The sequence below is a fragment of the Lepus europaeus genome, chromosome 1 (genome assembly GCF_033115175.1).
Source record: "Lepus europaeus isolate LE1 chromosome 1, mLepTim1.pri, whole genome shotgun sequence".
In the NCBI taxonomy this organism is placed as follows: domain Eukaryota; kingdom Metazoa; phylum Chordata; class Mammalia; order Lagomorpha; family Leporidae; genus Lepus; species Lepus europaeus.
Window position 1 is genome coordinate 126046238 of NC_084827.1, and position 17150 is coordinate 126063387.

The following is a 17150-nucleotide window of genomic DNA, read 5'->3' on the forward strand; positions in this document are numbered from 1 at the left end:
AAAAAAAACAGTGGTTTGTACTATGCATTCAATTTTTTGTATTTTCAGGTTATTTTTGATTAAGTAAAGTAATAACCATATAATAATATCCCTTTGCTTAAAACTGTTCTATGACTTCCTATTGCCTGTAGGAAAAAATATCAAAATCCTAGAAATGAACTATTAGACATTTTATGATCTTGTCCTGATTTGCTTTTCCAGTCTCATTTTGTTGAATTTCTTCTTTTGGCTGCCACTGGTGTTCTCTTCATTCCTTAATACTCATGCTGTTTTGAAATACAAGCTCCCAGGACCAGGTTCGTGGTACAGCAGGTTGGGCTGCCACCTGCTATGCCTGCATCCCATATGAGCTCTGATTTGAGTTCTGGCTGCTCCAGTTCCAATCCAGCTCCTTAATGGTGCATCTGGGAAAGCAGCAGAGGATGGCACTAGTCCTTGGACCCCTGCACCAATGTGGGAGACACTGGTGAGGCTCCTGGCCCCTGGCTCCGGCTGGCCCAGTCCTGGCCATTATGGCCATTTGGAGAGTGACCAGTGAATGGAAGTCTCTATCTTTCTCTCTAAGTCTTTCAAATAAATAAAATAAATCTTAAAAAAAAAAAAAAAAGGAAAGAAAAGAAATACAAAGTCCATGGGCTTACTGTGCCCACTGCTTCAAACATCCTCCAATATATATTATCATGTACATCAAGTTTATTTTCTGTAAGACCTTTCTCAAACCTTTGCTCAGGCCATTTCTCCATTATTAATTCTCACAGCACTACGTAGTTTCTCATCATAATTACAGGTTTGTTAATTGATTAAAGTGTCTTCTATTACTCTACTTCTTGAAGATAGAATTATGTCGACTCACCACAGTCCCGCCAAAGATCTAGGCCAGAGAAGAGTAAACAATTTTAATAAATACATGAGATGTTTAAAATGAATCAGCCTTCTCTCTTATACCTGCAGCCTTTTTTTTTTTTTTTTTTTTGGTGTGTAAACAAGTTCAAATCTTTCCAGACTTAAATCATTTCCTCACTTGCATCCACATTTCAGCTGCATTGCAGTTTTCCAGCTTCTCTTCTCACCCAGATTTCAACAGAGCATATGTACCTGTTTGCAGCTCAGTCTGCAAAGCCACACTGTCGAGGATGAGCAGGGCAGCGGTGACTTTTCCCACACAGAGTCCTCGGGAAAGGCTTTGGTGAATATGTCCATGTTTATTTACAGGCATGTACGTTATAAGGGGCAGGTAGAAGGGGCGTAACCGACTCTGGGGAACACTAACTATAGGACAGAATGGACACTCACACCAATATGCTTATCCAATCAGCTTGAAGGTCAAGTAGTCGGGATGGTTCCCCAGGTGGCCCTAATGGGCCTAGGCAACATCTTGGAGTTGTTTGCCTGATTGGCAGAAGGCGGGGGTGGGGAGAAGTATGCCTGGGCTCAGCTAACTGCTGAGATCGCCCACACCTGTTACTTCCATTGCCTAAGCTCCCAGGTAATCCTCAGTCCTCTACAGTCAAACTTCCAGCCTTAGCATCCACCAGAATTGGTGTTTGCCAAGATGGCTATAACCTCCTAAAAAGCAGACCAAATTAACAAGTTTTCATATATTACATGAATTGCTCTCATCAACTTCCTTAATGTTTAATTCTTCTTGCACGTCTTTGATCATCTCTTTTTTTTATTGATGTATTCGGGTTTTGTTTTTTGTTTTTTGTTTTAGTTTTTTTTTAGAAAGCTTTTACTTAATGAATACAAATTTCATAGGAATGATCATCTCTTTTTATTCCTATACTGGCTCTTTGTTTTCATTCTATCTCTCTAATTAAATGTTCCTTCAAAAAATAGTTAATATCTACCATATTCCAGGAATAACTAGTGTTATGATAGTATATAAACAAATAGCCCTTCTTCATGGAGTTCATATGTTTGATATTAGAATTCTCCCAGATTATATCATTGGCCCAAAACTTTTCTTATTTTGCCAAGTTTTCTCTTGGTGATCTCATTCATTCTCCATCCATGGGTTAGTTTGTGATTCCCTAATTCTGTCCCCCAGTTTAGCCATCTTCCAAGACTTTCATGCTGGATATCATCACTTAGACATAATCTAGGAATCTTTCAACTAGGTATGTCCAAAAAACCTTTATCTTTTCCTTAATCAGATCTCCACTGAGTAGTACTCAACCACCTAAAGCAGAAATTAACCTTAAATTCTTCCTCTCCTTTCTCTCTCATATCCAATCACCACTGCTGGCTACATTTACCTTATTTCTCTACCGTTCTCTTAACTGCTCTCTTTCCCCACCCTTGTCCCATTTGTATCCTCTAATAGCTGCCAGAATGATCTAATGATTGCACAATTTCAGATGCTTAAATGCTTTAGAAAGTTCCCCTATCACATAAAAGATAAAGCCTGTATCTTCATCATGACATAAAAACCCCTGCAATCCATATCCTGCTTCATTCACCAGTTTCCTGTTTTGCTGTTCAATTTAAAGATTTTGCTGATTAAGTTGGACCACGTGGAGAGTTCATACCAAGGCATACCAAGGAAGGACTGACTTCTAAAGACTTGGGTTGCATGAGGAAGACACCCGGCAGAAGAGGATGTGGAATGCAAGGGAATAAGGAATGCTTCTTATTCAGGACCTCTGACATTCAGGTTGTGGCCGCAGAATTCTCTGTGGAGGAGTGGATATGACTGGACCCTGACCAGAGAGCTTTATACAAAGATATACTACTGGAGAAATACAGGAACTTAATCTCCCTGGATAGCTCTCCTAACTGTGTCATGGAAGAATTACCACCAGTAGAGAACAATAATACAGGAGAAATATTCCAAACAATGGTGTTGGAATAAAACTGAGAAATCAGAAGCTTATTTCAGGAAAAAAAAATTTTAAGTGTGACTTTGGAGAGATGATGAAAGAAATCATAAAGGAGTACTCATGACCCATAAAAAATTCACTGGTAGAAGGGATTCACATGGTGAACAAGATGCAGGAAATAAGTCTATTAATTACACACTTAGGTTAATCTTTTACTTCAAAGTGGCTGACCTGCATAAATTTCAAACTGAAGGAAAACTTGATGAATTTAATTAAATTGAAAAGACAATATTTCCTGTTTGTCCACTTCCAAGAATTCTTCCTATGGACCAAACCAGAATGTCTAATAAATATGGGAATGATAAAAAAAAAAAATTAGGTGTTCATAATGGTTAACATCAAAGTCTGGAGCCACACTGCTTAGGTTTGAACACCAGCTCTCTCACTTATTACCTCCGTTTCCTCAACTGTGAAATGCGTGTAATAGCTGCTATCTCATAAGATTATTTCGAAGGCTGGGTCAATACAAATATGCTCAAATCGGCCCCTGGTACATATTAACCATATCAGGCTGCTTCAATAGTTCTGTCTTGATTCATTCTTCCACCTTCCAAAATATATTAGGAACCCGACATTTGATTTACTACCCAGAATATCGTTATCAATTACAACTTATTTGATGTAGAGCTGATGTCATAAGCGAATATCCTCTAATCGTGATGTTTCCTCTTCTAATCTCACAAATGTAGTTCCTTCAATCGTTATTTTGCTGTGGATCAGAAATGTAGTTTCCGAACCAAATAATTTAAAGATGAGAGGACCCGATTTCTACGTTGGACGACTCGGAAGCCAGGAAGCACGGTCCAAGGTTCAAACGTCTGATACACAAAACTGTAAACAATTTTATTCTTCCCAAGCTTCCTACGGCCTCTTCAATACTCCAGGCGGATACCGCAATCGCTATCATTTCAGGAAAGCACCCAAATTTCCCGCGCCCCGCGGCACCCAGCAAACTCCCCGCAGCCCCGGCTTCCCTTTCAGGACCGGGTCACAGACAGATCGCACCGCGAACCCGCCCTCCGGGTTTCCCGGTCGCCCGGGCAACGGAAGCAGGAAGGGGCGGGCCTCGTCGGCCTCCGTTCCGCTGGCCTGCCGCGTCCGTGCGGGGGCGCGGGCTGCCCGGACACAGCGTGCCCTTCAGCTCCGGGTGAGAGCCGGAGCCAGAGCCGGAGCCGGAGCCGGATCCCGCACAATGGCCACGTCAACCTAAACCTGCACCACCCTGTCACGCTGCCGCTGCCGTCGCAGGCGCCGCGCCCTGCAGGCCCGTGGCCGGTCAGGCCGGCCTACTCCCCTACGCCTTTCCCACAATGCCTGGCGCCAGGCCCCGCCCCGGCTCCCCGTGGATACCGGCGCGCTAGGAGCCGACTGGCGCTGGCTGCGCGCGCTCTTCGCTGCCGGTGCGTCTCGTCCTCCCCTCTCCCGAGCACGGGGCCCCGGCGGCCGGAGAGTGCGTGCTTCCCTCCCGCCAGCACGGTTTGGGCTCGGCTGGGCGGAGTCCGGCGCTGGGATCGAGGATGAGGAGCTGCTGCAGGCGAGGTGGGCACGGGCCAGGGGGCCCCGGGACCTCCGGGAAGGGGAGGGGTGAGATGCCTGCGCGCCGGGGTGTCCCCTCCTCTCCGCCCCTACCGCCGGCGTACGGGCTCGCTCCGCACCTGCTTCCCGCTGTTCCCCGCTGCACCCTTCGTCTGCCCGGCCGTCCGCCGCCCCTGGCTCCAGTTCCGCACTTCAGCCCGGTTGCTCAGGCTGCCTTCTCCCTCCCTCAGCCGCCAGCAGGACTTGACAGTGCATGCCCCCAACACAGCCCCGTCTCCACAGTGCCCCATCCGGCGCTGGAGGGAGGGCGGCTTCGCAGCGTTCGCGTAGCCTTGACCTGCGGCGTCCACCTGTGCTGCCGCTGGGGCCCTGGGCCGGGCAGCCACGCCCACGCTGACCCGGAGCCGCCGCTAAGCCTGGAGCACCTGACCCCGAAGTGCGGAGTGAGAACGGGCTCTCCTTTTCTGTGGTGGCTTGTGTTCTGGGTATCTGTTCATCGCTCTCGGTGTGTTTTACAAAGGTCTGTGTTTATGAGAGGAAAAGCAGGGCTTAGAAAGGAGGAAGACTGATTCACAGGTAAGGAGAAATTCTTCTTAAATCGAGAATTGAATTGAGAAAGCAGAAACTGACAGGATGCCCGGGAAGTTAGATTTTTCAGAGCTTTCTGAGATTTTTGGAACGAAACTACACGCTTAGATATGATGTGAAGATTATTTTTACCTTGGAGAGGTGGACAGGTCTAAATAACTGAGTTCCTTCTCCGTTTCTGTTTCTTTTCCTATTTCTGTTTCTACCAAGCATGAAGTTTGCAGTAGAATTACACTGGTAGTTTGCAGTTTTTATTCTGGTGTGTTTTAAAAAAGATTTATTTGTAAGTTAGAGAGAGAGAGGTCTTCCATCCGCTGGTTCACTACCCAAATGGCTGCAGCAGCCAGAGCTGAGCTGATCCAAAGCCAGGAGCCAGGAGCTGTTTCTAGGGTCTCCCACATGGGTGCAGGGGCCCAAAGACTGGGCCACCCTCCATTGCTTTTCCAGGCACATTAACAGGGAGCTGGATCAGAAGTGGAGCAGCAGGGACTTGAACTGGTACCCATATGGGATGCCGGGGCTTTAACCTGCTTGTGCCACAGCGCCGGCCCCTATCCTAATGTTTGTATAAAACAGTGTCCACCGAAATTCACTTTAGCTGACTTATGAGAAAACTCAGGGAAAAAGGATGTCCCTTTAAGAGTGTAACTCACTGCCTTGTTAGGAACAGTTTAGGAAGACGGTGGGCCCTTTGAGAGGAATCTGCTGCTAGTCCCCTCAAAGGGTATTTCCTGGAAATGAGATTTGATTAAAAAAAACTAGACAGCCTTAAGGGGATAAAGAAGTAAATAAAACAGAAACTAGTATTACTAAAAGACAACACTGGGGAAAAACAGGAAAGAAAGCTTATTTCCACCCTGTGTTGTGATGCCAATAAGAAGCTCTAACTATAAATTGCTGGGCATGTATGTAAGTGTTCTAACTAGTTACCACCACTCACTACCTTTTTTTTTCTTTTTCTCTCTTTTTTTTTTTTTTTTTTTTTTTTTTTTTTTGCTATCTTGAGTGGTCTCACAAATCTGGATCTTTGAATGTGGAAGCAGTGAAGAAAGGAGTCCAGAGTCTGGGGCACTGATAATGATTTGCAGAGATTGTATTGCTGACCATGTTATTTGATAAAAACGTGTAATTGCTGGTTAATTTGAAACACATTTTTAATTACCTGGTTTCTTTCCTTTAGATTAACACTTTGGAGCCAATTTTGTAAGGCCTGATTGAACCTTGAAGTAATGTGGACAAAAGTTCGCAGAGTTGCATATTATATCAACTGGAACCAGCAGTGAATCTTAATGTTCACTTAAATCAGAGCTTGTATTAAAAAAGAGAATGGGAGTCTGCTTAAATAAAGATGCCTATATCAGAGACTTGAAAAGGATCGGTTTCTGTTTTCTGATAGTGTATATGGCCATTTTAGTGGGCACAGATCAGGATTTTTATAGTTTACTTGGAGTGTCCAAAACTGCAAGCAGCAGAGAAATAAGGCAAGCTTTCAAGAAATTGGCATTGAAGCTACATCCTGATAAAAATCCGGTAGGTAAAAAAAATGTTTTAAGTACCTGATTGTGGTATTTTAGTATGTTTTTGTGTTTTTATTTAAAGTGTTCAACATACTAAGAACAATTCTACATCAAAACCTGTAATTAAGTTGCTATGCTAAAATAGAAAAAAGCAAGGGGTTCTGATTTAGAACTGTGTGATGGAATGACAACACCAAAAATGCCAGCCTTAACTTGTAAACTAATTTGCAGCCGTTCTATTAAAGACATTAATCTCAAAACAGTAATGTCTGAGGTAGTTTTCTTAGTAAAGTGAGTTGAGATTAAGTGTTTTAGTACAAAGGGGCCATCATTGGCGAAGCATTTGAGACACCAGTTACGCTCACATCGCTTGTTGGAATGCCTGGGTCGAAGTCAGGCTTCACTGCTGATTGCAGCTTTCTGAGTGTGCATTCTGAATGGCAGCAAGTGGTGACTTCGGTGGCTGGAGCTCTGCCACTCAGAGAGATCCAGACAGAAGGGTCCACCCAGCCCCAGCAGATGGGAGTTCTCTCTCTCTCTGTCTTTTGAATAAATAAGTAAAATTTTTTTAAAAATATATATTTTAGAACAGTAGCAGGGGAATTTCTTTAAAATTCAGGGTATGTGTTACTAAATTAACAGTAATAGCTAATAGCGTGCTTTAACTTTTGCTATTCTGTGCATATATCCATAGACGAGAGTTCAGAAGTCTTGTAAACAAGAACTTTAAGAACAGCCAAATACAGTGCTTACACATCCAATAATATTTTTAAATTAGTTTTAATTTTTATGGCATTTTTATAAGTTATCTAATCAACCCTTAGTAAGATTTAGCCTTCATTAGTGACAAAAAAGACATAGTTATACTTTTTTCTTGATGGAATTTTTAAATAGGATTATTTCATTTTGCATAAAGCTTAACATTAGACACTATTTGTTTTTTAAGATTTATTTATTTGAAAGAGTTACAGAGAGACATAGAGACAGAGACGGGTAACATTCACTGGTTCACTCCCTAAATGGCCGCAATGGCTGGAGCTGAGCTGATACGAAGCCAGGAGCTTCCTCTGGGTCTCTCTCAGAGGTACAAGGACACAAAAACTTGGGCCATCCTCTACCATTTCCCATGTATTCCCAGGCCATTAGCAGGGAGCTGGATTGGAAGTGGAGCAGCCAGGACTTGAACTGGCACCCATATGGGATGCCGGTGCTGCAGCCTGGGACTTTAACCCACTGCGCAACAGTGCCAGGCCCCCACAATATTTCTTTGAAACTATTAGTTATCTTTTTCATTATGATTTTTGTCTTTTCAGATTTGTCTTTAAAATTTCAGAATGTGATTTTTAAGTTTTCTTAGAAAGATGGTAGACCTTGTACATCCAAATGTTTTTTGTTAGATTTGATTTATTTATTTGAAAGGCAGAATTGCAGAGAAATGAAGAGACAAACATCTTCCATCCACTGTTTCACTACTCAAGTGGCTCAACAAGTCCCAGCTGGGCCAGACTGAAGCCCAGGAGCCTGGAACTACATCTTGGGCTCCCATGTGGGTGCAGGTGCCCAAGCACTTGGGCCATCTTCCTCTGCTTACCCAGGTACCTTTGCAGGGAGCTGGATTGGAGATGGAGCAGTTAGGACTCCCAACTGGCACCAGGGCATTGCAGGAAGCTGTTTTAACTCCCTATACCACAACGCTCACCCCCAGATATTTTTAAACATAAGAGTCCTTTGAAAACCAGTTCTGTGAAACAGTAACAAAAGATATTTCTTATGCAATTTTGAATTGGTACTCTGGTTAATTCTTATTTAATTTTCTGGTTGGAGCATATATCTTTTTATAGTTAATGTGTTGATTTTGCCTCAAATAGAAAAATAACCTATAGACTTATGTAAGTTGTCTTAAAAGCAACAAATATTTATAAAGTGATTCAGAGGACTTAGTCAATTTTTTTCTCAGCTGAATTTTTTTTAAAAGGTTTTTATTTATTTATTTGAAAGGCAGAGTTAAAGAGAGGCAGAGGCAGAGAGGTCTTCCATCCTCTGGTTCACTCCCCAGATGGCCACAACGGCCAGAGCTGCACCGGTCTGAAGCCAGGAGCCAGGAACTTCTTACAGGTCTCCCACACTGGTACAGGGGCCCAAGTCCTTGGGCAATCTTCTACTGTTTTCCCAGGCCATATAGAGAGCTGGATCGGAAGTGGAGCCAGCCAGGACTCAAACCAGCACCCATATGGGATGCTGGCTCTGCAGGTGTTGGCCTTACTATGCCACAGCACTGGCCCCAGCTGCATTTCTTGGACGGAGTGACGTAGATTGTATGACTACACTGGTCAGTCTTTAGAGTCAGTTCTCATTTCCCTTACTGTTTGTATTGTTTTTTTGAATATTGTAGTTCCTTAGACAATACTACTTCATTTCAATCCCAACTAACTCGTATCACATTGTACCTCCTTATGTTGGTATCTGATCTCCCAGATTTTCTGCATTTTGAAATCTACATGGAGGCTCTGAAGGTGCTTGCATTGTACATTAACTATGTCATCTCTTTTCTAACAGAATAACCCAAATGCACATGGTGACTTTTTAAAGATAAATAGAGCATATGAAGTACTCAAAGATGAGGATCTTCGAAAAAAGTATGACAAATATGGAGAAAAGGGACTTGAAGATAATCAAGGTGGCCAGTATGAAAGCTGGAACTATTATCGTTACGATTTTGGTAAGGTGATATTTACTTAGGAAATTGTTTTTTTATCTGAATGAAAGTTAATTTTGTTTCAATCCTTTATTATGTATTATATATCATTTTGTTGAACTCTTTTTTTTTTTTTTTTTAAGATTTATTATTTACGTGAAAGAGTTAGAGGGGGAGAAAGGAAAAGAGAGAAAGAGATCTTCCAGCCAGTGGTTCACTCCCCAGATGGCCACAACAGCCAAGGCTGAGCCAGGCTGAAGCTAGGAGCCAGGAGCTTTCAGGTTTCCCACATGGGTTCAGGGGCCCAAATACTTGGGCCATCCTTTGCTGCTCTCCCAGGTGTATTAGCAGGGAGCTGGATCAGAAGTAGAGCAGCCAGGACTCAACTAGGACCCAAATGGATGCTGGTGCCATCCTGCTTAACCCACTACACCATGATGCTGGCCCCTGTTTAACTCCTTAGTTTACCATAGGTACCATCACTGTGGCATAGTGATTAAAGCTGCGGTTCGAGTCCCAGCTACACTGCTTCGGATCCAGCTCCCTGCTAATGCACCTAGGAAGGCAGCAGAGGATGACCCAAGTCCTTGGGCCCCTGCACCCATGTGGGAGACCTGGAGGAAGCTCCTGGCTCATGGCTTCGGATCAGCCCAGCTCTCTGTCTGTCGCTGCCATTTGGGGGTGAACCAGTGGATGGAAGATTGATCTCTCTCTCTCTCTAGCTCTTTCTTTCTCTTTCTCTCTCCCTCTCTCCTTTGCTGTAGCTCTGCCTTTAAAATAATCTCTTAAAAAATGTTTTAAAGGAAAGTTTATTATATAGAAATTATATTTACACATGTGAAGATATATTGGTTAAATCTTAAATACTTTTAAAGTAAAGATTACTTAAATATTGAAGTCTTTCAAAAAAATTTAGCATGTCTTATTTACTAAGAAAATGCCATCCATCTAATTTGGAACCCTTACTGATAATGACTTTAAAGGTGTTGATAAGAATAAGAAAAAGTAAGGCAAGAGCAGAGGGAAGAAACACGTTAAAGGAACAAAGGCATAGAGAAATTAAACACAAGTATTAAGGCAGGAACAGTGTGTTCAGATAACCAGTGTTTCTCCTGGTTGTTATTCAGCCTTAAAGGCATATTAAGAACCGAAGTACTTTTATTTCAGATTACATAGTTTCTTCAGTTTATATCTGGAGAGTTTACCTCCCAAAACTGTTTTATTTTCAAAATAGTATTTTCAAGTGCCTTCTATACAGCTTGGGAATTTTTATAAGGTGTTGGCAGATTGCACTGCATTGACCAAATCTGGCTTGCCACCTGTTTTTGTAAATGACATTTTAGTGGGATACCATTATGCTCATTTGGTTACATACTGTCTGTGACTCTTTTCACACCCCACAGCCAGAGTTGAGTAGTTGCAATGAAACTATATGTTGGCCAAAGCCTAAAATATTTACTAATAGCTTCTACAGAAGCTGACTTCTGGTCTATATTCATTGTTAATATGATTTGGATATTTTATATAGTAATAAGAAATTTTGTCACATTGACAGTAATTATTGTGGCAAATAGTTTAACATTTTTATGTTTACCTGTACATAAGTTGTAATTACAAGATTTTTAGCAGTGAAAAATACTTGATGATGATGCCACTTATTAAAAACCACGGTCCGAAAACTGAATGAGGTCTGTTGTGTAGGTAACAGTAATATACTCTCATTTACACACTGTTTCCTGGTTTTAGTACTGTACTAAAGCTACATAACCTGACACTGTTAGGGGAAGCTAGGTGAAGGGGACAGAGTTTTTACTGGTTAGGCAGCTTCCTATGAGTCTGTAATTTAAAATCAAAAGTTAAAAACAAATTTTCTGTGTAGATGAGACTATATGAATAATAAGAACCCTCCCACACACTCCTGTAAGAGTCCATATGAGGAATCTAGTATGTGTAGATCACTCTTCAAATTTGTCACCAATAATAATTATTATTTTGGTTTTTTTTAAATTGCGTGTTTGAGTTTGAAATTTAGTATGGGTAACTGATTTTTTCATGATTAAAATGAGTAATCTTTTTATGTGGTAATATATTTTAATTTTATAATTTTTGTATACTTTTTAAATTAGGTATTTATGATGATGATCCTGAAATCATAACATTAGAAAGAAGAGAATTTGGTAAGTTTGTGAGCCTATGATTTTCTAAAACTTGAACTCAAGTTCAGTCTCTTACCTAAAACTCATGAGTTCCAAATGTGTTTGGAATTTAGAAACTCTTTAGATGTTAGAAAGGCAATGTGGTATATCCAGTATATTAAATAATGTTCCTAGCAGAATATAGAGCAGTGTTCCATAATAAAAACATTAATTTTTCTGCAGCAAAGTATTTATACCAAATAAAAATAGTAAAAATAATATGTAGTCTGTATCAGTTCATAATAGTTTTGATACTATATTAGTCTATTTTCTCTTGCTCATAACATAAGACCACAGACTAGATAAGTTACAAAAAACAAAGTTTTATTTTGGCTAATGGTTCTGATACAAGACTAAGGGGGCCCACCTTGTAATAGCCTTCAGCTGGCAGAGTCCCAAGATAGCACATGGCAACAGGGAGCACATGTGTGTCCTGGTCTCCATGTTATAGAGCCACCAGGATTTAATGACAGGGATTCCATTCTGTGACCTTAACTATTCCTAATCATTACCCATTGGACCCTCCTCTAAATACTACAACTGGATTAAATTTCCATCCGCTTACTACCTCACAGTGGAGGATGTATTTCAATATGAATTTTGCAGGGCACAAAACAAGTCCAAGCCATAGTAGATGCTAAGTCAGCTTGCTACAGACTTGTTAAAAAAAAAAAAAAAAAGAATTTCAGAGCTTTGTGATTTCAGTTCTGAATAAATATGTAGTTATTTTGGAAGGAGATTTAATTTGATCTGTGATTTATGTGAAAATGGGAATGCATTTTCCACTGCATTTTAGGAAATTACAAATATTAGATTCTTTCAGCCTTTGTGTGGTGATAATAGGTCTATTCCTTCTTTTCTACTGCAAAACAATAAATTGTACCTCAAACCAATTCCAATTTTTATTTTTCTCTATTTCAGTATCATTTAATTTAGAAAACTAAAATAGCATGCCAGTTGCAAAAAATGTATGTATGAGTACCTATAGGCTTATATATTATCATCCTTAAAGATGTATAGTAGCCGCTGTATTTTGTTCACTTCCTTCTAAGCAAGGAATTTCGTTTTATTTTCTACATCATGTTGGTGAGCTCAGGCATACAAAGTAACTATTAAATACATTATTTTATTACAGGTCTTGCGTGCTAACACTTAAGCAAGTTCTAGGTGAACAGAAAATGTATCTTCCTACAAAGGAAAAGAAGAAAATTAGATTCATGTGGATTGTTGGTACACAGAACTAATACCCATGTCACAAGCCAGTAGAATCATTACTACATGTGTTTATGCAAACTACATGTTACTGTGTCTCATCTCCTCATATATTAGTGAATATTTTTGTGGAACAGTGGGTCAGAAATCATTTTAATTACAGAGAGAATCAGGGGAACTAACAAAACCTGTAAGCTGACTAATCTATTAATCCACCCAGAATTAGACTTTACAGTTAGTTACACTGCATATGGATTCAAACTTTTTCATTTGTCACTGGAGAAAATGTTAAGAATTGCTAATAGTAGCCGGCTCTGCAGCTCAATAGGCTAATCCTCCGCCTTCGGCGCCGGCACACCGGGTTCTAGTCCCGGTCGGGGCACCGGATTCTGTCCCGGTTGCCCCTCTTCCAGGCCAGCTCTCTGCTGTGGCCCGGTAGAGCAGTGGAGGATGGCCCAAGTGCTTGGGCCCTGCACCTGCATGGGAGACCAGGAGAAGCACCTGGCTCCTGGCTACGGATCAGCGTGGTGCAGCAGCCATTGGAGGGTGAATCAACGGCAAAAAAAGAAAGATCTTTCTCTCTGTCTCTCTCTCTCACTGTCCACTCTGCCTGTCAAAAAAAAAAAAGAATTGCTAATAGTTTATATATATCTCCAAACAAAATAAATTAAAGCCAAGAAATTTAAGAGATAATTCAGAGTTGATTAACTAATATTGATAGGTTCAATATATATTTGCCATTATTATATCTGATCTCTAATTCTACTCTTGGTATTAGTAGGCTAAGACAAGATAATCCTGAAGTTTTAGTTGAAGCAGAACAAAGGTGGATAGGAGAATCAGTTTGTACTTAATGTAAATATCAATTCAGTCTACTTGGTTTGTAGGTCACAGTTTCTATTACCAGTTTGTATTGTTTGGATTATTTAGTCTTGGCTTTTTTTTTATAATAATATGAATAATTATAGTTATTTTTAAAGTTATTTTTGTTCTCTTCCTGCAGCAAGGAATTGTGTTTTCTTCTGGCTGGCACCATCAACTATCTCAAAATAAGTTTTATCAAACAGCCTGTAATGTTTGAAGAGCTGATCTTTGGTCCTTAAGAGGAGTAGTCACTTTCCAGTTTTGTGTTTGTCTGTATTTACAGAGCCATTACATGTGCACTGAACTCCCCTTTTGTGCTTCTAGGCTCATGGATCTATAGGAAATTCTGCTGTTTCTTGTCAGCTACCTCCTATAGAAAGGCAAACATTTATTCTCTTGATTCCCACTTCCTCCCATACCTTGGGCCCCTAATGGTTCATTGCATTGGTAGCTGATGCTTTCAACAGAGGTCTTTTATATTTTGTGCAGTTTTCCACTTACTTGTCTACAGTTGGAGAGTTACTCCAAATTACATAGTAGTTCACTTTTAATGCCAGAATGTTCAGTTGTAGTACAAAAGAGAAAATGTGATTAATACGCTCCATATTTAAAGCTTTTAAAATGTTTCCATCCTTTCCATTAAACATGGTACATTTGTTCGGTGCAGTAGTGCAAGTGTACTTCAAAAAGTTGGTGGAAAAATAGAATTAAAAGATAAGTTTATTTTGGTGACAAAATAATTTGAAATCCATGCATATGAGGGAATCTTCAAAAAGTTCATGGAAAATGTGTTTGTGACCATACTGTGCATGGATTTCAGTCATTATGTGTAAGCTGTAGATAGTTTTTACAAAAGCAGAGAACATCTCACATGTGTACTAGTCACTCTGAATGGTACACACACAGACATCTTTTTGAATACAGCTCAATGAGAGAAACTTAAGCATTTCTGCCTTGTATTTTGCTTCGTCAACAGAAGCTATTAGTTGTATCAGTATTAATAGACATTAGTCATAGTTATGTGGTTTAGAAGCTAAACATTGAATTTATAATTTTTTTAAATTTTCACTGTATTTGAAAGATGAACAGGAGACACAGGTAGCCAGAAAAACAGCTTGCATCATCTGGTTCACCCCAAATGGCTGCAACAACCAGGGCTGGGCCAAGCCAAAGCCAGGTGACTGGAACCCAATCCAGATAACCCACATCGGTAGCATGATCATCACCTGCTGCCTCCCACAGGGCACATTAGAAGGAACCTGGAACTGGAAGTAGGGCCAGGACTCTTTAATCCAGGTATTCCAATATGGGATGCAGATGTCCTAAAGCTGCATCTTAACCACATGGGCTAAACCCCAGAAAGTTGCATTTTGAAATAAACAGATTCCATTCTGGGCCACTGAGTTATGCAGAATCATCCCATTGAACCGTGATAATACTGGATATAAAATATTTTTAAACTTATTACTCAACAGACAGTGGAAACTAGCAAATATGTTAGACATGCTCTATGGAAACAAAATACCAAGATAGACATTTTCAAAGTAAACAAGGTTTTGTGACAAATTGAATCCTTTCACACTTGTATTAACATCATATTTTCATTTGACTTAGGAACAATAACACCTTGTCCGGTTATTGCTCTATTTTTATGTGTAAATAATCACATTATTAGTAGTCTATATCTAGTAAGATTATCTGTTTTCTATTAAGGTTTGCATTAATTCTAGTAGAACTTTTACCCAAATTAGTACCAGTTTATAAGTCAGCTTGGCAGTTCGTTTTTGTTTTTTTTTTTTCTTTTTGTAATTTTTTTTTTTTTAATTGAAAGGCAGTTAGAGAGAGGGAGAGACAATGAGAGCAAAAGATCTTCTATCCACTCCCATAGGTTCTTCCAGGTTTCCCACGTGGGTACAGGGGCCCAAGCACATGGGCCATCTCCACTGCTTTCCCAGGCACATTAGCAAGGAGTTGAATCCGAGGGGGAACAGCTAGGTCTCGAAGTGGCTTGGTAGTTACTTCCACCACCTAGATTTGTCTGTTGGACATTTTAAATGTTGGCAGAGAACAACAAATAAAATCCTGATTTATATACCTTACTTGTAATATACAGCTTAACTTTTCCCACAGATCTATCTTACAGTTGAAACGTAGATGAATATTGAGTCCTGAATGTGTTTCTAATAAACCTAAATCAACTGCGTGTATATTTAGGAAACTATGCATGTGTAGTTTGATGTCTTACTATAATTTATGAAAACTTAAGTTACTGATAACTGATTTTGGTATGGAATTACATGAAAATTCTTTAAATCAAAGTAAATTACCTTTACCTTCTTATCTTGAATATCAGAGTACATCCTTATGGTGTTAAAATTTTTAAATGAATAAGCTTTGTTTACTTCCATCAGGTCATTTTACAGGTTATGATATATAGTGAACTGCTGGCTAGATGTTATATGGTGTTCAAATCTATCACTTCAGCAGATAATTTATGAATGTTTTGAGTTTTTTTAAACTTTATCTTACACTTTTCAAGCAATATGATTTTTACAGGGCAAACATCCTATTTAAAAGATTAAACTTGATCTTGATAATTCTTGTTAAATCATGTGGGTCACTTGCTTCATTCAAATTTAGAACCCACTATTGGACTGGGGCGGGCATGTGGTGCAGTAGTTAAATTGCTGCTTGGGACTTTGCATCCTTCATTGGAGTGCCTGGTTATAGTCGAGCTGCTCTACTTCCTCTCTGGCTTCCTGCTGATGTGCATCCTGAGAGGTAGCAGATAGTAGCTGAAGTACCTGCCACCAATGTAAGATACCCAGATTGAGTTCCAGACTCCTGGCTTTGGCCTGGCCCAGCCCTGGTTACTGTGGGCATTTGGGAAGTTAACCAGCAGATAGAAGATATCTTGATTTCCCTCTCTCTGTCTCTCCCTCTCTTTCTCTCTCTCTTTGCCATTCTGCCTTTCATAGGAAAAGAAAATAAATTTTAAAAATTTTTAAAGAAAGAATTCAAGACCTCTATCCTTAATCTATACTTTAGACAATACTAGAATTTCTGTCACTTGCATTGTTTCTCTCTATTTCTCTTATGCACATGAACTCTCTTACATGAAGTATGGCTGTTATTTCCTTATACCATCCCTTTTTATAGCATCATGGCCAAATTCATCTTGCAGTTCAAGGCTGCTGCTTGTTTACCAATGTGCTTCAGAGAGTTAGCATTTGAAATAACATTTTCTTTTTATAGAAAAAAGTTACACAGAAAATGATAATGGCAGTATGAAAGATTTATGACTTCCATTCTGATGCAACAAAAAAATTTTTTAATTAAAACATATGTGAACATTTAGCAAGTAATTTTAAGATGTTTCTGCATTATCTTATTTTTAGATGCTGCTGTTAATTCTGGAGAACTGTGGTTTGTAAACTTTTACTCCCCAGGATGTTCACACTGCCATGATTTGGCTCCTACTGTATGTATTTTTTATATCTAGATTATTAAAGCTTTTTCTAATTGATTTGTTGTATATACATTTTTTTCCATTTTTTAGTATGTTGGGTTTTTTCCCATTAATAGTAACTATAACTATCAGAAGTAATTATTAGTGCTTTCATGTCTATATGGTTTTATTTGATAAAAATTTTCTCCTTGC

The 17150-nt window shown here is 39.8% G+C and overlaps 1 protein-coding gene across 1 annotated transcript in view; it reads left to right on the forward strand.

The window, feature by feature from the left end:
* The first annotated feature begins 4219 nt into the window (after positions 1-4219).
* The window catches only part of DNAJC10 (DnaJ heat shock protein family (Hsp40) member C10), a 60028-nt gene continuing 47097 nt past the window's right edge, over positions 4220-17150 (forward strand). The window contains exons 1-5 of the mRNA XM_062188761.1: positions 4220-4421; positions 6187-6536; positions 9080-9242; positions 11345-11395; positions 16888-16970. Of these exons, the coding sequence (XP_062044745.1) occupies positions 6333-6536; positions 9080-9242; positions 11345-11395; positions 16888-16970 (501 nt within the window). The 5' untranslated portion in view covers positions 4220-4421; positions 6187-6332. The remainder of the gene's footprint in view (positions 4422-6186; positions 6537-9079; positions 9243-11344; positions 11396-16887; positions 16971-17150) is intronic.